The 27,009-nt window shown below is 43.3% G+C and overlaps 1 protein-coding gene and 1 long non-coding RNA gene across 3 annotated transcripts; one reads left to right on the forward strand and one right to left on the reverse strand.

Moving 5' to 3' along the window:
- The first annotated feature begins 1,652 nt into the window (after positions 1 to 1,652).
- PSMD6 (proteasome 26S subunit, non-ATPase 6) lies at positions 1,653 to 17,852 on the forward strand. 2 transcript variants are annotated; one of them, XM_081106095.1, is made up of 8 exons: positions 1,653 to 1,851; positions 2,410 to 2,615; positions 6,665 to 6,810; positions 7,075 to 7,294; positions 7,387 to 7,495; positions 11,958 to 12,126; positions 17,199 to 17,276; positions 17,650 to 17,852. In XM_081106095.1, the coding sequence occupies exons 1-8, from the start codon at positions 1,707 to 1,709 to the stop codon at positions 17,744 to 17,746; spliced, it is 1,170 nt and encodes a 389-aa protein (XP_080962221.1). In that variant the 5' UTR covers positions 1,653 to 1,706; the 3' UTR covers positions 17,747 to 17,852. The 2 variants fall into 2 exon arrangements, with proteins under 2 accessions (XP_080962221.1, XP_080962222.1); XM_081106096.1 differs by having other exon boundaries at positions 1,665 to 1,851; positions 2,317 to 2,615.
- Positions 13,907 to 26,332, reverse strand: LOC308529784. The gene is made up of 3 exons (XR_013996790.1): positions 26,121 to 26,332; positions 18,577 to 18,641; positions 13,907 to 15,114 (listed from the first exon to the last, which is right to left on the reverse strand). It is a non-coding gene; the product is annotated as an uncharacterized lncRNA (long non-coding RNA).
- Between the last annotated feature and the right edge of the window lie 677 nt (positions 26,333 to 27,009).

Here is a 27,009-nt window from a genome sequence, read left to right on the forward strand (position 1 = left end):
AGTCCTTATATAATATGTCAAAATATAAAACACTCAGACCCTCTTACTCAGCAATTACACTTCTAATGATTTGGGTTAAGAATTAACTACACAAGTGTGAAAATGTATGCTCCTAGCTGATCAACACTGTGGTATTTGTAATAAGAGTGAAAAAAATGAAAATGACCCAAATTGATATCAGTTAAGGATTGACAGGGGAAAAGTTGGTACATAAAAATAATGGAATCCTCTGTGGCTATTGGAGATGATGATATCACTCCATTTATATTGGCATGGAACGATATCGTCACTATACAGCAGAGTGAACAACACAGTTTATAAGGTGCAAGCACAATGTGAGCCTATTAACATATCCAGGTAGGTTTCAGTGAAGCCAAATGTCTCTAGAACGTACGTTTCACAAGGGCAGAGTCTTTATGTTCTTCACTGCGGTGTCCCTCGTGCCTAGAACAGTGCCTGGTACTACTGTGCAATCCTGCAATTATGTTTGTTGATTGAATGAGAGATGTTTAGAACATTTTTCACCAATAGTTTAACACTGTTGTTAGTGGAGTGCTAGTCATTCTTTTGTGTGTTCTTTATATTTCCTCTACCATTCGGGTTGTCTTCAAAATGCTTATTTTGTTTTTACCAAAACAACTACGATATTAAAAACGTGGTAATGTCTGCTGTTGGTGAGAATGTGGCAGTCCCAAATACGCTCATTGGCTGTGAAAACTGGTTCAAACTTTTGGAAAACCATTTGACATCAAATATTCAAAAATCACAAAAATGTTTCTTCCTTTGGTCTATTAATCTGCTAAGGAAAAAAAAAGCAAACTATAAAATGACCTATACATCCAGCGGTGTTTATCTCAGTGTTTAGATTAGGAAAACCACAACCCTAGCAACCTTCAGGGGCCTCTAAAGGGGGAAGAGTAAGAGTAAATTATGTAAATCCACTAGATGGGATTTCACATAAGGACCAATTCTGAAGCTGATGTAGCAACATGAGTAGAAAGAGGCTGAAAATGCAGGCATGCAGTGATTTAAATTATTCATAAACAACATGGTGTATTACGACTGGGATTCTGGGTGCCGTTTTCTTAGAACAGCAGGAAGAACATGGGTTTTCCAGCTACAGACAGGTTTTTTTATGCAGACATTTCTGCACAGCTGCTACCTAAGCTTGGTTGGTTATGTTCCCTAACCTCTTGGTGCCTCCGCTTTCTTATCTACAAAATGGGCTGATAGCACTACCTCCTAGTATTGAGAGGATTACAATGAGATGATGCACATAAAAGGAAAAGGCCAAAGAGTCAGGGAGGACTCCACAAATTGCGGTAGTGATTTTAATTTTTGTTGTTATTGTTATATTCTCCAAACCTTCAAAAGACTGTCGGCTCCTATCAATTACAAACGGAATGAAAAGTAAAATAGCTAAAAAGGGAGGGAGGAAGAGGTTCACGCAATGGAACTTGGGGCTTGGGCCCCAAGTCCTTGGGAATCGCGGGTGAAGAGCTCAGTGCAGCGTGCACGGCGCGGGCGGCGGGGCGATGCTGGAGGTGGCCAGCAGGGGCCGCTGCGGGCGGAGGCGGACCCGGGCCCGGAAGCCGGCTGGCGGCGGCCAGGCGCACTCGCCGACTCCGCCCGTTTCCGCTTCCGCTTCCGCCGCCGCCGCCGCGGGTCTTCGCTGAGTCGCCGTCTGCTGAGCCGCCGCCGCCGCGATGCCGCTGGAGAACCTGGAGGAGGAGGGTCTGCCCAAGAACCCCGACCTGCGCATCGCGCAGCTGCGCTTCCTGCTCAGCCTGCCGGAGCACCGCGGCGACGCGGCCGTGCGCGACGAGCTGATGGCGGCCGTCCGCGACAACAGTGAGGCCCGCGCCGCCGAGTCAGCGGCCTGGGCCTGGGCTGGGCTGGGCTGGCCTGTGGGGGAGTGAGGCTTTCCGGGCGCAGGGCGGGTTGGGGTCGGTCCCCGGTCCTTCGTAGCAGTCAGCGCCCTGGCCGGTGTTACTTTCACACGTGACTCTACGTGCATCGACACGCTTCCCCTTCCCTTCCCCTTCCCTTCCCCTTTCCTTCCCTTTCCCTTCCCCTTCCCTTCCCTTTCCCTTCCCCTTCCCTTCCCCTTCCCTTCCCTTCCCCTTCCCTTCCCCTTCCCCTTCCCTTCCCCTTCCCTTCCCCTTCCCCTTCCCTTCCCCTTCCCTTCCCCTTCCCCTGAACACCAGCCGCCCGAGGCGAGCCGGGGGTGCCTGCCCCACGGCCCTCGCAGAGGTTGGCGGTGGGGACGGGCCCTGGCGCGCACCTGCCCGCAGCGAGCACCTGCGCGTTGCCCAGCCCTTTGCAGCGCCGCCCGCTCCCTTCCTGGTCGCGGGTGGGGGACTGAGGGGTGTCCCGCTCACAAGTCACGTCCCTCTTTCTGGCTCTCAGACATGGCTCCTTACTACGAAGCCTTGTGCAAATCCCTGGACTGGCAGGTGGACGTGGACCTGCTCAGTAAGATGAAGAAGGCGAACGAAGACGAGCTGAAGCGCTTGGACGAGGAGCTGGAAGACGCCGAGAAGAACCTCGGGGAGAGCGAGATCCGCGATGCCATGATGACCAAGGCCGAGTACCTGTGCCGCATCGGCGACAAGGTGGGTGCAGGTGCTGCCCGCGCTGTGGGTCCGGAGCGGGCGCCGGCGTGGGTTCATAGTGCCTTGTTTTGAAGTCAACCTCCTCTTAAAAACGTTAGGAAGGTAACTACCTACATGCTTCCCTGCACGAGTGAACCGGGACAAAGACGAGGAAAGACAGCTAGTAGTCTTCTTGCCGCACCCCATCACCTGCCCACAACCGCAGCAGGTGTGTGCGCTGCCCCGCTCTCCATACCGAGAGAAACCAGGGGACAGCGGAGATTTTTGTTTGTTTCACTGCTTTCTTAAAAACTTTTTATTGATGAAGGTATTACAAATGTGTCTTTATCCCTCCCATTACCCCCCACACACACACCCCACTCATGCCCTCACCCCCCTGGTGTCTGTGTCCATTGGTTATGCTCATATGCATGCAGGTCCTTTGGTTGATCTCTCCCCCTTACCCCCACCCTCCCCTACCTTCCTCTGAGGTTTGAGCATCTGATCGATGCTTCTGTCTCTAAATCTGTTTTTGTTCATTGGTTTATGTCAGGGGTCCTCAAACTTCGGCCCGGGGGCCACATGCAAATACAAATATTGTATTTGTTCCCGTTTTGTTTTTTTACTTCAAAATAAGATATGTGCAGTGTGCATGGGAATTTGTTCATAGTTTTTTTTTTTTAACTATAGTCCGGCCCTCCAACGGTCTGAGGGACAGTGAACTGGCCCCCTGTTAAAAAGTTTGAGCACCCCTGGTTTATATTGTTCATTATAGCCCACAAATGAGTGAGGTCATGTGATAGTTATCTTTCTCTGACTGGCTTATTTCACTGAGCATAATGCTCTCCAGCTCCGTCACTGCTTTTATACAATTTGGGATCATTCTCAGTAGTTCACTTTTCTTACGTATCTTGGTTGGGAAGTATTGGTTCTGGAAAGACATTTTAAAAATAATTATTTAAATAAGGAGTAGTTTCCTTATAAGAAACTAAAACAGTTAATGTTAAAACTCTAGTTCGTTCTTCTTTGTTCTGTACCTCCTCAAATATAACCTTTTTGGTTCTTTTTATTGTTCATTTACAGGCATATATATATATATATATATATATATATATATATAGAGAGAGAGAGAGAGAGAGAGAGAGAGAGAGAGAGAGATATTAGGTAGTGTTGTGTTTAAATCTTAAAAAAATAAGTGGTGTATTTTTATTGTCCACTTACTTTTTTTTTTTCCAATCAGCATTATTTCTGAGTGATTTCCCATTTTCATGGACATAAATCTTGCTCATTCTGGCTAACTGCTAGCTAGCAGTCCATTGTGGGGCTCTGCCACAGTTTGCGTAGCTGTTCAGCTATTGATGGGCATGGATGTTGTTTTCAGCTGATTCTGCTGTTGCAAGCTGCTGCTGTAAAAGCATGCCTGTGTATGTCTGCTGTTGTTTCTACACCAGGGGTCCTCAAACTTTTTAAACAGGGGGCCAGTTCACTGTCCCTCAGACCGTTGGAGGGCCAGACTATAGTTTAAAAAAAAACCTATGAACAAATTCCTATGCACACTGCACATATCTTATTTTGCAGTAAAAAAACAAAACGGGAACAAATACAATATATGTATTTGCATGTGGCCCGCGGGCCATAGTTTGAGGACCCCTGCTAGGGTATATTCTGTGCAATGAAATTGCTGGGACAAGGAACAGTTTTTATCTTAATACGTGTGGCCATTTTTTCCACTAAGCAGACCTCCTAATTTATACTTCACTGTCAGCGAGTAAGAGGGATACCCAGCTGTATTGGATCTTTAAATTTTTAAAAAATTTAGTAGTTGTGTAATGGTAGCTAAGAGCAGCGGTCGCCAACCGGTGGTCCGCGGACCACTGGTGGTCCGCGAGGTCCGAAAGGTTGGCGACTTCTGGTTAAGAGGATGGGATTTGCCCTTACTTGTAAGCACTGTACCCTGAAGTATTTAGATGACAGATGACATGGTGTTAATATAAAAAACATACATATTTTGGGCTCTTGGATAAGAGAGGTTGTTTCTTGTTTCGGCAGTTATGATTTACTGGACCCTCAGTTTCCTCATCTGTTAAAAAAGGGATAACGATAGTTTCTGCTTATTCAGATTAAAGATAAAGAGCTTAGATTAGTACCTGGCACAAAGTGCTTAAATGTTAAAATAAATTTAAAACAAGTTTTCCTCTTCTGATTATAAAGTTAAGATTTGTTCATGGGAAAAATTTGGAAAATACAAAACATTTTAAAAAGTGCTAATGGGTTGTGTGGTTTTCTAGGTTGTGTTTGTGGTTTGGTTTTAAAGAAGATATTCATTATTACATGTGAATATTTTTGTTGGTTTGTTTGTAAAGCCAGGTATATTTTTAAAAGATCATGCCTATGGTAGTCATGGAACATTGAAATAAAGTTGATGAATAAAAAGGCACACTTCAGAAGTTCAAGAGTAGAGAGAACAGAATAGTTCTTTTTGGTTTGGGTTGTTTCTAATGTAGGAGTAAAGGGAAACAGGTATTAACCTTTTCAGGTGAAGGGTTCTGTCAGTCGAAGTAGTTAACACTGGCTTCTTTCTTCCTGATTCAAAGCAGTCTTTTCTTTCAGTGGCTTCTGGGGATGTGTTTAGTCGTCTGTCGGTTAGAGGCAGTTCATCAGGGCCAGGGCAGAGATGGATGGGATCACCCAGTTGGTCGCCCGCTAGGATTAGAGTCAGCATGGCAATAAGAGTTTCCGAAGGCTTGGCTATCTTTGATCTGTCATCGGGATGCAGCTCCCCAGTGATACTTGTTTTGGACATTTCTCTAGCATCTGTAGAGTGCCCAGTGTCCTCAGAGTTTCCATTTGCACCACTTCAGCCTGTTCCCGAAAGACTTCTTCCCTACCAAATGCTCCTCCAAAAACATGGTCAAGTCATGCACCAGGTGCTCCTGTTGTGGTTGTGCGTCTGGGTCGCTTCCAGGGTGGCTACTTGATGGCCATTTTGACACGCAGCGAGCTTCAGGCCCTGCAGACACCAGCCCAGCCCGAGAGCGCACTGCGTGGGGTTTTGGGGATTTCAATGAGAACATGCTTGAATCAATATCAGGCAGGTTGTAAATTTGTGATGTTCTAATGTATGCTTTTCAAGTAGCATTCTAAAAAGAACAGCTTTCTGTTGTTCATTGTTGTTTTTTTGAGAGAAAGGGAGAGAAAGAAAGAAACATTGATTTTTGTTGTTCTACTTATTTGTGCATTCATTGGTTGATTGATGTATGTGCCCCGGCTGGGGATCGAACCCACAGCCTTGGCGTATCGGTTCGATGCTCAAACCAACTGAGCTACCCTGCCAAGGCCCCTCCTGTTTACTCTGTTGTTTTGTTTTGTTTTATTTACAATTACTAAATCATGGACTTACTGGATTTTGTTATTGACTGTGTTACCACTGATTATAGTTATTAATCTTTATGGTGCTCAGTTTGTTTCAGATTTGTTCGTGGGAGTTCCTTCAAGAAGGCTTCTGTGTCCTTTTGACATCTCATTAGTCATACAGCAAGATGCCACAGGCTTGCCTGTTATTTTTTCTTTCCAAATGGGGAATCATCTATTTTTCCTAGGATCCCTGATTTCTTTTAGTGAGGGATAGTCTTTAGAAACCAAAATCTAAGTGCTGGGTGTACCCATTACTTTTCTGCCAGTCCTTTTTATGAATTTATGAGGTATAACTAATAACTACATAAAACAAAGTCAGGTATATAATAAAAGTACCAACTATGAACACATGATTTTGTCCAGGTTCATATTTTAAAGCAATGGAAATACAATGCATGTTGTCTTCTAGATGTCCTTGGCCATATCTGGTGTATTTTTTTGTACTTGATGCAAGTAGCAGGAATAGTTTAATGCACCACTGCGCGATTATCACCCAGCTTCAACAATTACCAATTCGTGGCCATCTTGTTTCATCTCTACTCCTACTTATACCCCCCAACACCCCACCCCCATCCATTGTTAAGAAAATCCCAGATGGCGGATAGCTTTTGAAACTTCTAATCTTTTCTCACCTGTTGCCTTTATTTTCTTGACAGGAGGGTGCTCTGACAGCTTTTCGCAAGACATACGACAAAACTGTGGCACTAGGTCACCGACTGGATATTGTGTTCTATCTCCTCAGGATTGGCTTGTTTTATATGGACAATGATCTTATCACTCGAAACACAGAAAAGGCCAAAAGGTACTTGTTAGCAGTGGGGTTATATTCTCTCTAAATTATGATGCTATAGCAAGAGATTAATGTAAGAAATTTGCCTGTTTTCTTTTTACTACAATTACTAAATTTGGCCAAATAATATATATATATTTAGTAAAATATTTTTCTTAAATGTCCTTTTTTTCTTTGAGTTGTTAAAAGTTGTTTTCTCTTTGAAAATAACATAAAACTTGTAAAAAGTGGCATTGTCTATTTCTAGATTTGACCTTACTGATTTTTATTTTATAGCTTAATAGAGGAAGGAGGAGACTGGGACAGGAGAAACCGCCTAAAAGTATATCAAGGTCTTTATTGTGTGGCTATTCGTGATTTCAAACAGGCAGCTGAACTCTTCCTTGACACTGTTTCTACATTTACGTCCTATGAGCTCATGGATTATAAAACCTTTGTGACTTACACTGTCTACGTCAGCATGATTGCCTTAGAAAGACCCGACCTCAGGGAAAAGGTAACGCCTGAATCTTTAACATTCACATTTAAAGATGCTTTTCTAACTTAAATACACAAAACCACTAGGGCGCACTTTTTTTTAATTCCTAGGTTATTAAAGGAGCAGAGATTCTTGAAGTGCTGCACAGCCTTCCGGCCGTTCGGCAGTACCTGTTCTCCCTCTACGAGTGCCGCTACTCCGTGTTCTTCCAGTCCTTAGGTGAGGCCAGAGCTGCTCCTGATTGTCTGTCTGTCTTCATCTTAGTCCTGGTCCTGTTGTCAGAACCTAGGCGACTTTCCCCATGTGTGAGAAAATAGCTGTAGGTCTCTGATCAGTGTGGCTAATCTTTTGCCCAGGAGATCCTAAAACTTGAAGAACTTGGCATTGATATACTTCTCTTGCTAATGCTGCAAATTTCAGAAAATATTTGGTTAAATGGTTAGATGGCATTCACAAAGTTGGGGTGGGAGGCGCTCTAAATGATGATCATTCTATTTCGGAGTGGGTTTTGGTCCAGTGTTTATGGAGTGCTTTATCGATGCCTAAGTGTTAGGCAGCTTTATGAGAATTCAGACTCTACCTCATGCGATGGGAACAGGGCCCTTCGGGCATGCTGAAGTACTTGCTTGGCCTTACCTTCTTGTGCGTGCGCAGATGTGTTTGCCCACAGGGTTGTATTGCGGAATTGCTGTTCTCCCTTTCTCATGCTTGTGCATCTCCTGGTCATTACTCTGCTCAGCCAGAGCACATACCTTCTCTGCAGTCCTGGAGTCCTTACTTTACGCCCCTTCCTCTTACTGAGATATAAATTACAACCATAAAATTCACCATTTTAAAGTATAACTCAGTGGTTTTAGTATGTGGACAAGGTTACGCAACAATTACTGTCAATTCAAGAGCATCTCTATCACCCCAAAAGGAAACCTGTATGCATTAGCAGTGACTTCCCATTCTTCCCCTTGGCCCCTGACAGCCACTAAACTTTATCTCTGGATTTGCTTGTTCTGGACATTTCATGGCCTTTTGTGCCTAACTTCATTCACATAGCACAGTGCTTTCATGGGCCATCCATGTTTTAGCATATCAGTGCTTCACTTAGTTTCATGGCTGAATGATATTCCATTGAATCGATGTACTGCAATTTGTTTATTTATTCATTAGTTGATGGACATTTGGATTATCTCCAGTTTTTGACTATTAGAAATATGCTATAATGAGCATTTTTATACAAGTTTTAGTGTGAATGTGTTTTCATTTCTCCTGGCAATGTACCTGGTAGTGGAATTACTGGGTTATGTGTTAACTCTTTGATTAATGTTTTGAGCAATTGCCAAACTTTTCCAAAGTAACCACACCATTTTACGTTCCCTCCATCAATGCGTGAGAATCCATATTTCCCCACATCTAACACTTATTATTGTAGTTTTTTAAAAATATATATTTTTTTATTGATCTCAGAGAGGAAGGTGGGAGAGAGAGAGAGAAACATCAATGATGAGAGAGAATCATTGATTGTCTGCCTTCTACACACCCCCTAATGGGGATCAGGCCCACAGTCCGGGCATGTTACCTTGACTAGAATCAAACCCAGGACCCTTCAGTCCACAGGCCCATGCTCCATTCACTGAGACAAAACAGGTAGGGCTGTAGCTTTTAATTATAGGCATCTTAGCAGGTGTGAAGTGATACCTTGTGATTTTTGATTTGCATTTTTCTGATGACATGATCTTGAGCATTTTTTCATGTGCTTCTTTGGCATATAACTCATTTTTAAAACTTAACATATTGTTTTGTGATATTTTTCTTAGAGTTTGTTTCTTCTGCTAACTAGAGTTATTGGGAGCAGACTTTTATGTTTTTTTAAAAAATACTTGTAGTGACCTCAGCACCAGCATAGCCAGGTATGTTATGAGTGCTCTGTGTAAATGTCTATTGTATTAATTAAATCAATAATTTAAGGGATCCCTGGCTGGCTAGCTCAGTTGGTTATAGTGTTGTCACGATACACCAAGGTTGTGGGATCAATCCCTGGTCAGGGCACATATAAGAGACAACCAATGAATGCATGGATAAGCGGAACAACAAATCAATGTTTCTCTCTCTCCCTCTCCCCCTGAGTAATAATAATAATAATAATAATAATAATAATAATTTAAAAGAAAGGGGGGGATTGCTCTCCTGGGGTAATGAAATTGATGGCTTTTGGAAATCTGTGAATGGGTAGGGTGTTAACCTCCCACTCTACCCATCGCTATTAGCAACCTTTTATTTCAACACTTTCCCATGAAACTTTTTATCTTCCCAGTTTTATACATCTCCCAGATATGTTAAATGAAGAAGACAGCATAGTTATTTTCTTTACATGACAGAGTCATCTATTGTATTATTTATTGTGTTTTCGTATAGTGAGACACTAGGGTTTCTCTGGCTTTGTAAGACTGTTTGCTTCTCCAGATATTCATAGACTGTGCTTTAAAATATCTCATGTGAAAAAAGAAATAGCATCCTTTTTAAGGTAATACCTGATTGTTTTTAGAAATTAAATATAAACTGCCCGCCCGGTATGCTCAGTGGTTGAGCATTGACCTATGAACTAGGAGGTCATGGTTCCATTCCTGGTCAGGGCACATGCCCAGGTTGCAGGCTTGATCCCTGGTAGGAGGCGTGCAGGAGGCAGCCAATCGATTATTCTCTCTCATCGATGTTTCTGTCTCCCTCGCCCTCTCTCTCTCCCTCTCCCTCTCCCTTCCTCTCTGGAATCAATAAAAATATATTTAAAAACAAACAAAACTGAGAAAGTGAGAGGTATTGTATCCCATCCTATTCCCAAATCCATATACACATTTACACATAACATTCTCCCAGAGATAACCAATTTAAGATTTTGTTACATATCCTTCCAGACCTTTTATTCATTTATGTGTACTTCAAAAAAACAAAACGAGGTCTATGCACACATGTATACAAGAAGGCCCTCTCTAACCTATGACTGCCGGGGTCCTTTGCCCAGAGTCAGCTGCTGTCCGCAGGTTTCAGGTGTTTCCGTCAGGGGCAGTGGCATTTAGAGACACTAGGAACACCTTTAAACATGTGGGTGCACTTTATATGCTGTTTTTCTAAGTAGTTTTTTTGTCTCTCCACAATATAATGTGTTTATCTTTTCATGTCACTCACAAATAGGTGGTCATTGAGTCAGTAAGTGTTTTTAAGTGGCTGTCATTTCTCAGGCTCTGAGTGTGTGTAGTGGCAGATAGTACAGGTGGTGCGCCTTGTAGCTTTCATTTGTTTTAAATTAAGACCTAATACTTCATTGTATTAGATGTGCCATACTTTATCTTTTACTGATAAAAAGTTATGTGTCTAATTTTTCCCTGTTATAAGCAACCTTGTTTTGAACACTTGTTTACAATGCATCTTTTCCATATTCGCTTGTTATTTCCTTAGGAAAAAATTCAAGAAAATGAATTTTGCAAAGGGTAAATACATTTCATCTTGATTGTGGTAGAGTGTTAGGGAGGGAGAGAGGGATGGAGAAGAGAGAGAGATATTAATGTGAGAGAGAGACACAGACGACTTGCCTTCCACACGTTCCCTGACTGAGGCCAGGAATGGAACCTGCAACCCAGGTACATGCCCTTGGCCAGGAATCAAACCTACGATGCTCGTAACCACTGATCAACATCGGCCAGGGTTACGTATTTCTTTTATTAGTGAGAATGAACATCATCTCGTGTTTAGGGCCGTCAATCTCCATGTTGCTAAATTGTGTTTCCTCTCTGCTTTGATCTTGACCATTTTTTCTTCTTGCCACACTTTATGGCCTCATCCTTTGTGAGACCTCTAGCACTGACTGTCCTAGGCTTGGTCATTGCCCTTTTCTCTCTCTTCATTCTGTCATACACCTGGATGGTAGTGATTCCCAAGTTCCTGCCTCCAGCCTCCAACTTTCCATCGAGCACTGTCTAGTAGGTGCATCCACTTGAACACTGCCAAAACCCCCATCCCACTCCTCACCTCCCCCCAAAACCACCTTCAAAAATAAAACAGTCTGTTTCTTCTCCAAAGATTTTGATCTTGTTCAAGCTAGAAACACAAGTACTATATATTCTTGATTTTTTCTTACATTCCATAGCCCTGTCACTGTCTCCCTGCTACCTTCTGAATCTGTCCTCCTGGGTACACGATACCTGAGCCTAGCCAGGCTCCTCCTGCCTTGGGACCTTCCTGTCATCGCACTGCTCTGTCTTCTGCTCTCGGCTTGGCCAGCTCCTCAGAAAGCTCTTCCCTGTCCACCCCAGTTCAGGGGAGGCCTCCTAGTCACACCCGTCGTAACACTTTTTCTTAACAGCACTTGGTAGTCTCTGAGAGTTGTTATTTTTTCACCCCTCTCTGCTGTTTGAAAATGTAGTTTCTGTGGCAGCAGGGATCTTGTCTTTTGGTTTACTGCCATATCTTCACTATTTAGAGCAGTGATTGGTAGTGCTCAGTAAAATAATCTGTACTTACGTGAATTGCTCATAAATGCCCTGTGTACCATTTACTATTCAATTAATCTTTTTTTTATTTACTTACAATAGCTCTTTATAGATCAAGGCTATTAATTCTTATATTGTAAATGTGTCCTCTAGTTATCTATTTATCTGAAAGGGATGGTTAAAATTTGTCATCTTATTCATTACAGCTGTTGTGGAACAGGAAATGAAAAAGGACTGGCTTTTTGCTCCTCATTACCGGTACTATGTGAGAGAAATGAGAATCCACGCCTACAGCCAGCTGCTGGAATCATACAGGTCATTAACCCTCGGCTACATGGCAGAAGCCTTTGGTGTTGGCGTGGAATTCATTGACCAGTAAGTTGACATACATCACGCTAACTCAGTTTTTAAAGTTATCTTTTGATGTGTGAATTTGTACATTTTCTTCCTGTTTACAATGTTTCCCTCTATTAAGAAAAAACCTAGGAATTTTTCTTAAGATTATTATCAAAACAGTTATATTTGTCATCTCTGCCTTCATGACGAGCCCCTTCTATTATCAGAGTCGTAGAGAGGGTAAGTGATTTTGCAAAGGTGTTAAACCAGCTGTTACCAACCAAAGCAGTCTTCGGCTCCTTCTTTCTGGACCACCCTGCCACGGCAGGAATGACGCTAGATCACTGTCTTATAGTTCACGTTAGGTCGTATTTCAATGCCTTCCAGTTTTTAGGCTGCTGCTGCAATTCTGGTCAAATTGGCTGTTAAATATGGTGCCTGTAGCCCTTTAATGATCCCTCAGATACTTGCTACGCCATTACAATATGGTTCGCTTTGTTTTAGATCCCATGGGCTTTTATTGTAGTTGTAGAGGAGAGGCGGCATGTAAGCAAATAAATATATGGGTCATTTCAGATAGAAATGAGTCTACGGAGATAATAAAATGGAATAGAAAGGTGTGTGTGGCTTCAGCATGGTGGTGAGGAAAGGGGTGGCTGTTGGAGAGTTTGTGTGGGGCCCGTAGGCCATGGTATGGCGCTTGGGTTTGAGCCTCCGTGCTGTGGGGAGCCATTGGAGAATTTTAAGCATGGGAGAGATGTGATTCCATGCTGTCTCACACAGACCAAGAGAATACCTCGTGGCGATGTTCCGTGGCTCGGACGAGGGTAGTGGGAGTGGAGTTGAGACGTAGGCGTTGAGAACGTGCTGTCTTTCCATGTTCTCAGTGTAATTCTCAGTGGCCACAGTGAAAACACATGGTGTTTGTATAGTTACGTGCAACTGCGTTTCACTGAAATAAGACCCTTTTCTTCTTAGTGGTGTTTTTCCTGATATTTTTTGCAGAAGATTCTGAAGAATTATAGTAAATTCCCATATATCCTTGGTTGCCTAATATTTTGTTATATTTGCTTTATCACCTACCTGTTCATCCATCTTACTTTTTAACTACTTCATAATAAGTTTCAGGCTCCTGTTCATTTTATCCCTAAACTTCAGCATGTATATCAGCATTTGCTTATGGGCTTGTTTTGAGGTAATATGTGCATTCAGTGAAATGTACAGAGAAATGTACAAATGTACCGTGTCACCCACACTCCCTTCCTTTAAAGAAAAAAGGCATTAGTAGTAATGTTTCTGTTTTTTAAAAAGTATCCTTACCAAGGAAGAAGGCTGGTATGCCTAGATTGGTTTTGTTGTTTCATTTCTGAATTAATTAGTCGGTGAGATTTGCCTGGTAACCATGAGTTAATTACTAGCATGGGGGATGGCCATTATTAATGGTTTTCGTGAATCAGTGGAAGGAGTGAGCAAATACCTGGAAGATGGGGTTGGCCTGCCTTCTCCTTCTGAGTTGGCCACTAAAGAGCGGTGTGGCCTTGGGCAGGTTCTGTCCCTCCTCAGTTTAACTATGGTGTGGTGGTGATAAAGCCATCACTAATTGTGGGCAAAGTGAAGCTCAAATTCAGTGTAACATCTGAAGCAGGACAGTGCCATTTAGATACATCCCCTGCAGTATTCTTTAAGTCATTTAAATTACATGTTTATTCAAAGCACGTGGCACATTTCGAGGTAGGTGGTATTTGAATTGTTTGGTTTTTTCCTTTTCTAAAACCAGCTCTAGAGACAAAGGCTGTACCACTCAACTCTAATTGTTGTTCCCTAGAAAAGCCATGTTTTACCTGCTTCCAGTCTGGGTTTTCATGGGTTCTTTTTTTCCACCATAAAAAATTATTTTAGGTGCAATCCTTTATTTTTTAATGTGTTTATTGATTTTTAGAGAGAGGAAGGGAAATGGAGAAACACCCATCACCTGCCTCCTGCCCAACTCCCTACTAGGGATCGAGCCAGCAACCTGGGCATGTGCCCTGACTGGGAATCCAAACTCTTGGTGTATGGGTTGAGGGTCAACGTTGAACTGCTAAGTCATACTGGCCAGGCTAGGTGAAATCCTTTTTATTTTATATTAATCCTCACCTGATGATACTTTTTCATTGATTTTTAGAGAGAGTGATAGGGATGGGGAAAGACAGAGAGAGACATCAATTGGTTGCCTCCCACATGCACCCTGACCAAGGCCAAGGATCGAGCCTGCAACCAAGGTACATGCCCTTGACTGGGAATCGAACCTTGGATCCTTCAGTTCGAGAGTGGATGCTCTATCCACTGAGCCAAATTGGCTAGGGCTTGCTGATAGGATTTAAAGCAGGGAATGGGACTTCAGTGCCAAGTTAGGGCATTAGGAGTGAAACTTTGTTGTGCCCAGATTACTCTTGGCACACAGAGTTTAGAATGAGCGTAACTGGGGTTGGTATTTGGTCCAGGTGCCTGAGAAATGGACACATCCACAGATGGCTTCTTGTGGGCATTTAGACCGGATGTCACTGCCTATTTAGGGTTTTAATAGGAAGTGATGGAATAGCACAAATAAATTAGGGATGTGTTTGAGAAACGAGTGGCCTCGTTGCACTTGATGGAGTGTGTGATAGATGTACAGGAGTCCACTGAGCTAAGCCTAGAAGGATCTCTTTGGGTCTTCATCTCCCGCTGCCTAAGCTGGTCTGGTGACAATGGGATGGAAAGGAGCAGCCGAATTGTCAGCAGTCAGGCTCTAGAGCCGAACAGATCTAAGCTCAGCAGAGGGCATTCTTGAGTCAGAGTTTGCTTGTAAGTCAAATCCAGTGTAGTTGTCTGTATCTGGCTGCCTGGTATCTTGTTCCTAAATCAGAACGTCAAGATTTTTCTTGAGAGGTTTTCTTTCCTGTTCTATAGCTTTGGGTCGGACTACGAAAGCTGGCGATGATTGAACTTGATTGTGTAATTCTCTTTGTGTACTTCAGTCCCAGAATAAGAGTTGCAACTGTTTTCCTGGAATATAAATATAAATGAGTTTAGAAACAATGCTGATCTTGTTTAATTTTAATTATTTTTACATATAAAAATACTTTTATTGATTTCAGAGAAGAAGGGAGAGGGAAAGAGAGATAGAAACATCAGAGGATCATTGATCGGCTGCCTCCTGCATGCCCCCTACTGAGGATCCAGCCTGCAACCTGGGCATGTGCCCTGACCTGGAATAGAACTGTGACCTCCTGGTTCAAAGGTCGATGCTCAACCACTGAACCCCGCCTGCCAGGCTGGACTGAGCTGTTTAATTTTTAGATTTTACCTAAAGCCATTCAGTTAACAGAACTCAAAAACTAGCAATTGAATCAAATATATTTTGGTTGACTTGTAGAATAAAGCATGCTGTGTAAACGTTACAGTTCTTGCTAGTATAGGATAACCTCTAGCTTAAAATCTTTAGTAGCATAACTTAATTCAAGGCATAGTGCATCTTTCACCAGTGACTGACCAGTGGCAACTAGTTACAATACTGATCATTTCTTTTAAAGCACAAGTCAGAGCAGCACACTTTACACACTTCATCTAATTGTAATGCTTGCTTTTCGGTAAGTGTCAGGCATGGTGTTTACCCCTGACCTTCCTTAATGGTGCTTTAGACTTTGTCCTGCCCAATACAGTGGCCTTTCACTGTAGGTTTAATTTGCAGTTTTAATGAGTGAAGTTGATTTTTTTATGTATGTCCTTTGCCCTATTTGTAGTATTTTCTACTTTATAATGCAAACATCTTTTATTCACATTGTCTTTTAGTTTTTGACTTGGTCTTGATGGTATTTTCCTATGTAGAAATTCTCTTTACATAATCAAGTTTATCCATTTTTCTTATGTGGTTTCTTAGGTTCTCTCAACACCATTTATTGACTAAGCCAACCTTTCCCCATTGGTTTGCAATAGCACGTTTGTTAGAAATTGGATTCTGTTGGTGTTTATGTGCTTGGATCAAGTTGTTTTACTATCTGGGAGAATAATCTGGTACTTAATTTCTATTTGAAATCTGTTTTTTCTTGATTAGGAGGACTCATTGTATGAATCTCTAAGTTTAACACAAATAGATTTTTATTTTAAAGCAGTCATCTTTTCATTTATTCTCTTTAGCAGCATAATAGAGCTGTCTTCATATAGCTTTTATACATTACTTAGCATTTACATTTTTTCCTCTGTCATATAGTAGTAGGTAGACTGTCTTTAGAGAGTTTCACTACTGATGCTGGTTTTTAAGGTATATGTGTAACTATAACCATATTGTTTAAATAGCTGTCTTAATTATGAGGTTTGGGTCATAAATGGATATAGAGTCTCAAATACCTTTTTCACATTCACAACACATTAAACCCATCATCTTTGCATTCCTGGTCCTAATTTATTGTAGCATATTATTATTTTTTCTCCTTCATGCTCTCTAGGATTTTGAAAATCCTGAGAGTTACCTGCTCCTTAACAGTTAAGTTGAAGGAAACTGGGTAGTTTAATACGTGCCCTCAAGCTCCCAATAAATCCCGTATCCTGTTATTTTTCCTTCTGCTTTTTTCCCCACTCAGTGTCTATCTCTGAGGACCTCTGTAGCTCTAAAAACTTGCTGTGAATGGTTTCATTCTTTGCCACCTACACTCCATCTGAGTATGAACCTCTGGGGTCATGTTTATGCTGGTAGGTGACTTACTTTTGGGGGATAGTCCTGTAATACACCAGAGATCTTCTCAGCCTCTAGACCAGTGGTTCTCAACCTTCTGGCCCTTTAAATACAGTTCATGTTGTGACCCAACCATAAAATTATTTTCGTTGCTACTTCATAACTGTAATGTTGCTACTGTTATGAATCGTAATGTAAATATCTGATATGCAGGATGGTCTTAGGTGACCCCTGTGAAAGGGTCATTCGACTGCCAAAGGGGTCGCGACCCACAGGTTGAGAACCCCTGCTCTAGACATTCAGTAGCTAAGGATGGAGGGAACTCTGTTACCTTGTTAGACAATTGAATCGTGTGCACTTTATAGTTTCCTAAGATTCCTCATAAGGCAGATGCTAAAGGCTTTTTTTCTCTCATTAGGGAACTCTCCAGATTTATTGCTGCTGGGAGACTACACTGCAAAATAGATAAAGTGAACGAAATAGTGGAAACCAACAGGTACATTGCAGTTTGTATAATACTCCCCATAATAAGGGACATTATTATATTTCATTTTTTTCCTTCGCCGTTTATCCCCCTATGCCCGCTTCCACCTCCCATCCCCGCAATCCCCACACTGTTGTCTGTGAGTTTTGTTTTTTTTTTCTCAATTCCTCCACCTGCTCTATGAGTCTGTCTCTGTTTTGCTTGTTAGTTCAGTTTGTTCATTAAATTCCACACATGAGTGAAATCATATGGCATTTGTCTTTCTCTGATTGGCTTATTTCACTTAGGGACATTCTTAAGTGCCTTCTTTTAAAAGTAGGTCAACTATTGTTCAGAGTAATGTGACTAGTAAATAATTCATTTTTTTTCTTGAATTTATTTATAGACCTGATAGCAAGAACTGGCAGTACCAAGAAACTATCAAGAAAGGAGATCTGCTACTAAACAGAGTTCAGAAACTTTCCAGAGTAATTAATATGTAAAACCATGTAAACAGAGGATTTCCTTTGGAGATAATGACGTGGAATTTTTATAGCTCACTCACTATGTGCCCAGTTCAGATGTATAAAAGAAATACTGTGTTGTGTCTGTTAGTTTCCTTTTTTCTTAAACAGATCTTCATCAAGCATGGGGTCTGGTAATGTTAAAATGTTATCTTTTTGTCATTTAAACCTCTCTGGTTTATAGTATAATGGGTTACAGCCAGAGGCTCTCTGGTACCTGAGTTCAAATACTAACAGCCTCATTGGTAAAACAGGTAATTTACACAAATCCATCATTTCTTACTTTTAAGCCTCCTGAATTTTAGAAAGAAGAGTACATGCTATATATTGCAGACCAAAACTAAGTGTCTCCCACTGGTGCACAAAAGACAGAAGGTACATATACCCTAAGCTTTCCATAGAAAACGTAGCCATAGAAGGTGGGAAGTTAGTCTGTAGGAGGCTGTCATAAGCCTGAATTCCAGAATGAGCCAAGGCCAACCTCAGTAAACAGGTAAAAAAAACCCTACATATTGGCGAAGGGATTCCCCCCAACAAACAGATCCATGGTAATGGCAGGGAGGAAAATGAGGTTGTCCCTTGTCTCTCCCCCTCTCCTAATTACAAAATAAACTCAGTGAGTCAGATGGGGATTAGTGCTATGACTAAAATATGAAACCTGATAAAGGAGACAGTAAAATAGGGTATGAAGGGCTGCTATCTTCTATGGGGTGTCTCTGGTAAGGTTACATTTCAATAAAAAGGAGGGAGGGAGAGACCATGCAAACATCTGGAGGTTTTAAGCAGAGTAATGGCCCAGTTTGACTTACTTGTGGCACTCAGCTGGGGGGACGCCAGGTAATGGTGGCATGGACTGTAGAGTCTGCTGGATCTGCTAAAAGATTGGAATGGGAGAGAGGATGAGAAAATGAGTCAAGGATGATCCCAGGGTTTTTGAATGGGAACCTGGACAAGAACAGTTTTGGTAGAGGTGAGTTTAGAGAATAATTGGAAAAGGAAGAGGAGAGAAGTATGAGGCTTTTTTATTTAAGAGCATGTTTATATGCTGATGGGAATGATTCATTAAAAATTGGAGGGGAGAGAGAACCAAGATGGTAGCATAGGTAAATGCCTGTACACACTGCCTCCCACAACCACATCAAAATTACAACTAAAATACAGAACCACCATTTAAAACTGCCTGGAAGCTGGCTGAATGGAAGGTCCTACAACTAGAGAAGAGAGAAGCACCGGAGACTGGCAGCACATCCATGGGTGTGGTTTTTGCTAATCGGGAGGGAGATATTCTGTGGAGGCCTCCCGTGAGGAGCAAGGGCCCCAGCCCCACACCAGACCCCCAGAGCTGGGAAGAGAAGTCCCTGTGACGATGGGCTGTAAAAACCAGCGGGGATTGGGGCTGAGTGACATGGAGGCTGCTGGAGACGTGTTCCTTTTAAAGGGCCCTGCATCAACTTACAAGGTCCCTCTTCCTCTGAGCTCCCGTGCTGGTCAGCAGCTCTGGGGGACCCAGACACAAGGGGAGGAGCTGGATTGTCTGGCATCAGGGCAGGAACTCGGGGGGTTATTGTTCCTGTGCTGGGACCGCCCCTACTGTAGGGCTGACTGGCAGCCATATCTGAGTTTCCATCAGCGATGCCCTGTTTGCTCTGCCTAGTGATTCCCTGAGACCCCATCCTATCCAATTTGCAGCCCCACCCAAACTTTGCAGCAGCTTTTCCATATGAATGGCCTGTCCTGGCTCAGGATGCAGACTTTCCTAAAATCAAGCTGCAGCTGGTGACAGCATGCCCCCAACCTATAATAAAAGGTCCAAAACCTGGCACTAGTCCAGCCTGCCTTGCTTCACAGCAGGTCTCGCTTGGGCACCTCCCTGGGGGCCCTAGAGCCAGTGCACCGGTGAACAGCTTCAGACCACACCAGATTACAACTCTACCAACCACAAGCGACACACTCAAGACGCAGACTCAGCACCAAAGCCCCACTGAAGCAAGTCCTGCTCCATGGGGGTGTATTTTCTGCACAGCAGCTCTCCCACTGTAGTTGCAGTTGGTCCCCACAGCCAAATGGCCTGGAGGTCAATTCCTCCCAGAGACACCAATAGCAATCAAGGCTCAACTACAACAAGGCTGTGCACACAGCCCACAAAGGGGCGCACCTAGAGTGCCCAGCTCAGGACACTGGGGAGGCTAATAAGGCACTGGGCCCTACAGGACACATACTACACAAGGCCACTTACCAATTCCAGGGGACACAGCAGCTCCACCTACTACATAGAAACAAACACACGGAAGCACCCAAAATGCAGAGACAAAAGAAACCGGTCATGAATGAAATAATAGAACCAAGCAAACTACTGGACAGAGTTCAAAACCATGGTTATAAGGTTACTCAAGGATCTTCATGAGACTTTCAAGGATCTTAGAATGTCGACATGAAAAAGGACCAGTAAGAAATTAAGCATATAGTACTGAAATAAAGAATAATTTACAGGGATTCAACAGTAGAGTAGAGGATTCTGAGAAGAAAATCAATGATTTGGAATACGAGGAAGCAGCACCCAATCAGAAGAGCAAAAAGAAAAAAGAATCTAAAAATATGAAGATAGTCCAAGGAGCCCATGGGACAACTTGAAGCGTACCAACATTCACATGGTGTGCAAGGAGGAGAGACAAGATATTGAAAACCTATTTGGAAAAATAATTACAGAAAACCTTCCTTACCTGGTGAAAGAAATGGACTACAAGTCCAGGAAGCATAGAGTCCCCAGCAAGACGAACCCAAACAGGCCCAGGGTTAAAGACAAAGAATCTTAGAAGCAGCAAGAGAAAAGCGGTTACATACAAGGGAGTGCCCATACGACTTTCAGGTGATTTCTCAACAGAAACTTTGCAGGCCAGAAGGCAGTGTCAAGAAATTTTCAAAGTGATGAACAGCAAAGACCTACAACCAAGATTACCCAGAAAAGCTCTCATTTAGAATTGAAGGGCAGATAAAGAGCTTCACAGACAAGAAAAAGCTAAAGGAGTGCATCACCACCAAACCAGTATTACATGAAATGTTGAAAGGTATCCTTGAGAAGATAAAAAATATGAATAAAATGGCAATAAATACATATCAACAATTGAATCTAAAAATAAAAAACGAACAAATCTAATGAACAAAATAAACTAGTGAATAAAATAGAATCGGAGGCATGGAAACATGGAACAGACTGACGAATCTGAGGGAAGGAGGTGGGAGGTGGGAAGAGATTAACCAAAGATCTTATATATGGACACAATGGGGTGGTAAATGCCTGGGGTGGGGGGAACCGGATGGAAGGGGGTAGGGGGGACATCTATAATTTTCTCAATAAAGATTTTAAGTGTGTGTGTGTGTGTGTGTGTGTGTGTGTGTGTATTAGAGGAGAAAAATATCTCCATCAATTGAAATAATTTGATGCCATTCAACATTCATTTATAAGACTGGAGTAAGAGGAATAATAATGGATTGGGAAATCCTGACCTGTTGCAAAGAAGAGAGTTAATGGTAAAGTATTGGAAGCACTACCTTAAAGGCCAAGAGAGTGGCTGTCATCAGTGCTGTACTGAGAGGGCATCATGATTTGCCATGGGATCTGTGACCAGAGCTGCTTCGAAAGGAGTTTCCTGTGGGCGCTGCATGGTGGGTGGGAGGCTGTTAAAATGCTGGCTATGCCTAAAGCATTTGAGAGCATGTGCTTACGGATTTCTAAAAGTGCTTGTTATAAAACCTTATTAACAGTGATGATTCATTTCTTGAAGCAATTATAAATGTAAGTGCCCTTCACAGAACCCAGGATCCTACAATCTGTTAAGCGGTCATAGCGAGTGTACTGTTCCTGTGTCCATTTAAAAATCAGCAGAGCCCAGCCACGGTGGCTCAGTTGTTGAGCGTCAACCTATGAACCAGGAGGCCACAGTTCCACTCCCGGTCAGGGCACATGCCTGGACTGTGGGCTCAATCCCCTGTGGGGCATGCAGGAGGCAGCCAATCAATGATTCTCATCATTGATGTTTCTATCCCTCTCCTTTCCTCTCTGATACCAATAATTTATTTTTTTTAAAAAAAATAGTTCCTGCTAGAGGGGGAAAAAAGTAGGATTAATGTTAGTTTCCTGAAATAACCCTTTCCCTCAACCCCCACCATTAAACCACTTGCACGAAAGTGATCAGAAAGCAACGATGGCTGTTCAATCAAGGCTTGGACTTGCTCTTGGTCTAAAGTAGAGGGAAGTCTCCAAACACATCTTCCTTAGAATATACGTGTTGTTATCCTTTTACCATTTTAGCCCAACTGCCTAATTAGGTGAGGATGACAGGTAAGCAATGCTAAAAGAAATAAGACAGGCTATCCAGTCCCCGTGCAAATGGGGAAACTGCAAACTCCAAGACTGCTGATAAGTCAAGTAGAATCACTTACCTTAGGACAAAGTAAAGGATACAGTTTTGAGGAGTGGGAGTCAATTTTTTTCTTATTTCTCTAAAAAATCATACATGCTCGTTGCAAAAAAATTCAAGCAGCTTTAGAGCGATTGCCTTGAAGCTCCACATGCAGAGACAGCTCCTGCTGGCATTTTGATAAATGTTCTCTACATTCAGTCCTATGCGTTTTTAATTCTTAATACATACTGTTCAAGCGTAATTCTTGTCATTACAAATACTAGTAGAATACTTTAAAGTCTCAAAGTAACACTTTGCAGGTGAAAATAAAGTTGGAATCCAACAAATGTTTTTGAAATGAATGAGAACGCACACTGGACACGAGCTAGGAGAACTGAACTCGGGTCCTGCTCCCCTCACACCAGCCGTCTGATACTGGGAGCAAGTTCTTCCTACTTCTTCTGAGGTTCACTTAGGTCAGTGATCGGCAAACTGTGGCTCGCGAGCCACATGCGGCTCTTTGGCCCCTTGAGTGTGGCTCTTCCACAAAATACCGACTTCTGCGCATGGGCCACGAAGTTTCAATCGCACTGTACATGTGCGCCCGCACGTGGTACTTTGTGGAAGAGCCACACTCAAGGGGCTAAAGAGCCGCATGTGGCTCGCGAGCCGCAGTTTGCCGACCACTGACTTAGGTGAAACCACGCAGTAGAGGGTAGTATACTTAGACTGATTTCTTAGTACAGTAACATGATTAGAAAGTTCCTGTCACAGAGGATGACTAAGGCCCCCTATGCCATGTTTTATAGGATAAAACAAGCATTTTAGAATGTTTCAATTTTTTATCTTACTGAACTGCTTTTTTAAAAACAAATGGCCCGGCCAGTGTTGCTCAGTGGTTGAGCACTGACCAGGAGGTCAACAGTTCAATTCCTGGTCAGGGCACATGCCCAGGTTCGATCCCCAGTAGGGGGTTGCAGGAGGCAGCCCATCAGTGATTCTCTCTCATCATTGATGTTTCTATCTCTCCCTCTCCCTTCCTCTCTGAAATCAATAAAAATATATTAAAAAACAAACGTATGTTGTGCAGTAAGATTAAACAGAACACTAATTTCAAGCCTTGGGACTCTGGTTTTGGTCAGTTAGAGTATTTTTAAACCTGATAAAAGGAAATTTCCTGCCTAGACCCTCATTTCCCACAGTGGGGGACACAGAAGGCTAAGAACTAAAACCAGCTGGTGCCAAAGGAGGCCTCTGGATGCTACCGAGTTGCCAACTGGTCACCTTCAGGTTGCAACTATCCCAGCCCCAAGATGTTTTCAAGGAAATAATTTATGGTCAACATATAAAAACTGGAAGACAATCAAAAATCATCTACCCACTGACCTGGAAACCTGGACAGATGATGCTTACACTGGGCCCCCTCCCAGTGGAGCAAATGGCTACACATGTTGTCCAGCACGTAGCTCGCAGGCCGCCCTGTCACCTCGTACTCCTGGCCCCACGGCAGTCGAGTGATGTTCCGCACTACGCCCCACATTGTGCGGTCATCATAGGAGAACTGAGCCAAGAATTCTTGACCCTCATCCTACTTCTGGTAGCTTCCATTTATATAGCTTGTGTTGTTTTTTTAAGTCTTGACTTACTTTTTGGTTTTAGTCATGAGGAGCATAATATGAAAATATGATTATCAAACGATAAGTGAACTAAACACTTCATTGTGTTTGGTTCCTTTTCAGTATTTTAATTTACCAAGTAGCAGGCTTTTAGGAATGGACATGCTATCTAAACACCATTTCCTGTTGGTAAGTATCTGCCCTAACTTCAGCTGCCCCAAATGACGACAAGGACCCCAGTCGCAGCTGCTCACCGAGCACATCCGCAGCAATGCACACGTGAGTTTATGACTGAACACAGTTAGTCCTCGTAACCCAGCCAAGCATTAACAGTAATTGATCGGTAGGTTACTCATCATTAGCAAATCAACTGCATAATTCTGAATTAATCCTTGATACTGTTTTAACCTATTTTTAAAGAGGGTTAATAGATGAGGGTTAATATCGATGCTGATAAAATGAGACCCTTGGTCTTTGACGAGTCTGCTTTTCTCAAAACCCTCTGGGTTAGCCCAGCTGGTGTGGCTCAGTGGCTGAGTGTTGACCTATGAACCAGGAGGTCATGGTTGGATTCCCAGTCAGGGCACATGCCCGGGTTCAAGCCCCAGTGTGGGGCATGTAGGAGGCAGCCAATCAGTGATTCTCTCTCATCACTGATGTTTCTCTCTCTCCCTCTTCCTTCCTCTCTGACATCAATAAAAACATATTAAAAAACAAAACAACAGAAAAAAACCCTGGGTTAGAGGCTGTTTGTTCATACACACTCAGGAATGCAGCGCCAAGAGGAAGTACAGCTTCCTAGTCCTTTGCTTTCTCTGTTGGTCAGTGCGTTTCTACCCTCATTCAAAACGCCCTCGCTTTGCAGCTGCTCACCACTCAGCAATACCACCAACTCACTGCTCACTGCCCACTGCCTTCCACTTACTCCCTCCCACCCACTCCAGATCTGAGGAGCTGGCTCATCCTCTCAGCCCTGGTTTGAAACGGGCAACCTACACAGTAAGATGCCAGCTTCACAGCTCCTGAGCCTTAAGTCCAGGGCTCTTTCCCTCCACTGCGTGGTCTCACCCAGGACCCAGGAATCACAAGCTTTAATTTTGGAAATGAAACCTGGACTTCCACGCCGACTCTATACCCTACTCCTGTTCCTAAAAGTAGCCTGGCACTGTGATAGCGCCGGTGTCAGTCCCTCTTCACTGCAGGCCATATTGAATTGAACGTGGACTTTGCTCCGTGACCTTGAACAAACCACCTGACCTGTCTAATCATACACAGTTACTTGGGGAAGGACCCAAGGCTAGTCTGGAGAGTGCCCACATGGCTCTACACACAGCCCCAGTCCTCTCCTTGAATTCTAAGTTAGGGATCACCAATCACTTAGCCACACACGCACGTACTCAACCCTTTGGCAGTCTTCCTACATAAGTTCTTGTAACTTCTCCATTCAATCAATACCTGCTGTTCCAATGATCCTGGGGAAAGCAGCAGGGCAAAAACAACAATAAAAACACCTGTTACCTAAGTGGGTTCACAGAGTCACCTGTCTAAATTTCTAATGAAACCATCTCAAGTCCATCCTTCTGTCTTCCCTGGTCCGATTTTTCCCGCTTTATATCAGTTCTCCATTTGTTTTCACCCAAATACTCTCTTCTTTAGGGTTTCACTGGGATTTCTTCTCTGTGGTCATGGAGGACGGGCTTCTTGTTTGTGAAATCCTGGAAATGGGATGTAAAGCATGGAGTGCCTGTGCCTGTAACCAAGTCCGACCTCGCCTGCTTGCTGCACGACAGAATTCAGTCGGGTGACAATGTGCTGGGGCAAGAAAAGCCACTTTATACAGAAAGCCATTGAGCCAAGAAGAGGGAGCACTGGGGTCCTGAAGAACCATGTTAAGAAAGTACAGAACTGCCCTGACCAGTCTGGGTCAGTGGACAGAGCGCCGGCCTGTGGACTGAAAGGTCTCAGGTTCGATTCCGGTCAAGGGCATGTACCTTGGTTGCAGGCACATCCCCAGTAGGGGGTGTGCAGGAGGCAGCTGATCGATGTTTCTCCCTCATCGATGTTTCTAACTCTCTATCCCTCTCCCTTCCTCTCTGTAAAAAAAATCAATAAAATATATTTTTTTTTAAAAAGTACAGAACTCAGGGTTCTTCTCTGTCAGTGGAAGGTAAAAGGGGAGGGGCAAGAGGTGATGGAGGACTACAGACACCTGGGCTCCAGCAGAGGTCTGAGCAAGGTGGTGAAACTTTGTTCTTAGTCTGTTGACTCTAGTTGATGTGAGTCCTGTCATGAGGCTCCTGCAAATCTTTGATAAACAATCATCATTTTTGTACATACCTCCCTTATCTCCTTCAGAGGCACTCTCTGGTAAAGGACTGTTTTTGTAGAACTCAAGCCACAAGCTGAATTCCTCTAATGATTAGCACGGCCACATGCAAGACGCTCAGAAGCATTATTCTGATGCTGTGGGAATAAAGCAGGCTTGCAAAGGTGGAGTCAGAGGCGGGGCACTTCCCTCTCATGCCTTTGTCAGAGAGAATTCTCAGAATCTGAAACAGAAAAAAAAAGGTTCAGCCTCGAGCACTGACTCCTGCTCAAGGGCCAGTTCAGTGGAGCAGGAGGAGGGGGCTCACACATTAGGGGAAGACGGAGCCCTCCTGCTTGGACCACTCATGGCCCTTTCCCCAGGGAAGGAAATGGAAGCATACAGCCAACAGCCCTGACTTCCAGCCACTGAACTAAGTGAACTCTGGATTGGCTGGTCAGTTGCTACAATCAGAATACGCTTTCTCGGACCATGACTGGGACTCAGAAGTATCGGCTATTCTGCCATAATTCTTCACTGGCTTAAGAATGCCAGCAGTTTCTCTGTATAGCGACCTGCTTCAATTCTTTATTCAGAACATTTCAGTGAAGCTACAACAGGTCTGGAAAGCCTAAGGGGGAGGGGAGAGTTTCCTTTAAAAGTTTTTTTCTTTTTCTAGAGAAAGGGAGAGGGGAAGAGAGAAACATCGATCGGCTGTCCCCTGCATGCCCCACCCCTGGCAGGGATTAAGCTGATGCCTGGGCATGTGCCCTGACAGGGAATCAAACTGACAAACCTTCCGGGCACAGGAAGATGCCCAGATAACCGAGCCACACTGGCCAGGCTAAAATTTCCTCTTTCATCTGTTCCCTTTGCCTTCAAACTGCAGATTTGTGTGTGTGTGTGTGTGTGGGGGGGGGG

Source organism: Myotis nattereri (assembly GCF_964212035.1).
Source record: "Myotis nattereri genome assembly, chromosome: 14".
In the NCBI taxonomy this organism is placed as follows: Eukaryota; Metazoa; Chordata; class Mammalia; order Chiroptera; family Vespertilionidae; genus Myotis; species Myotis nattereri.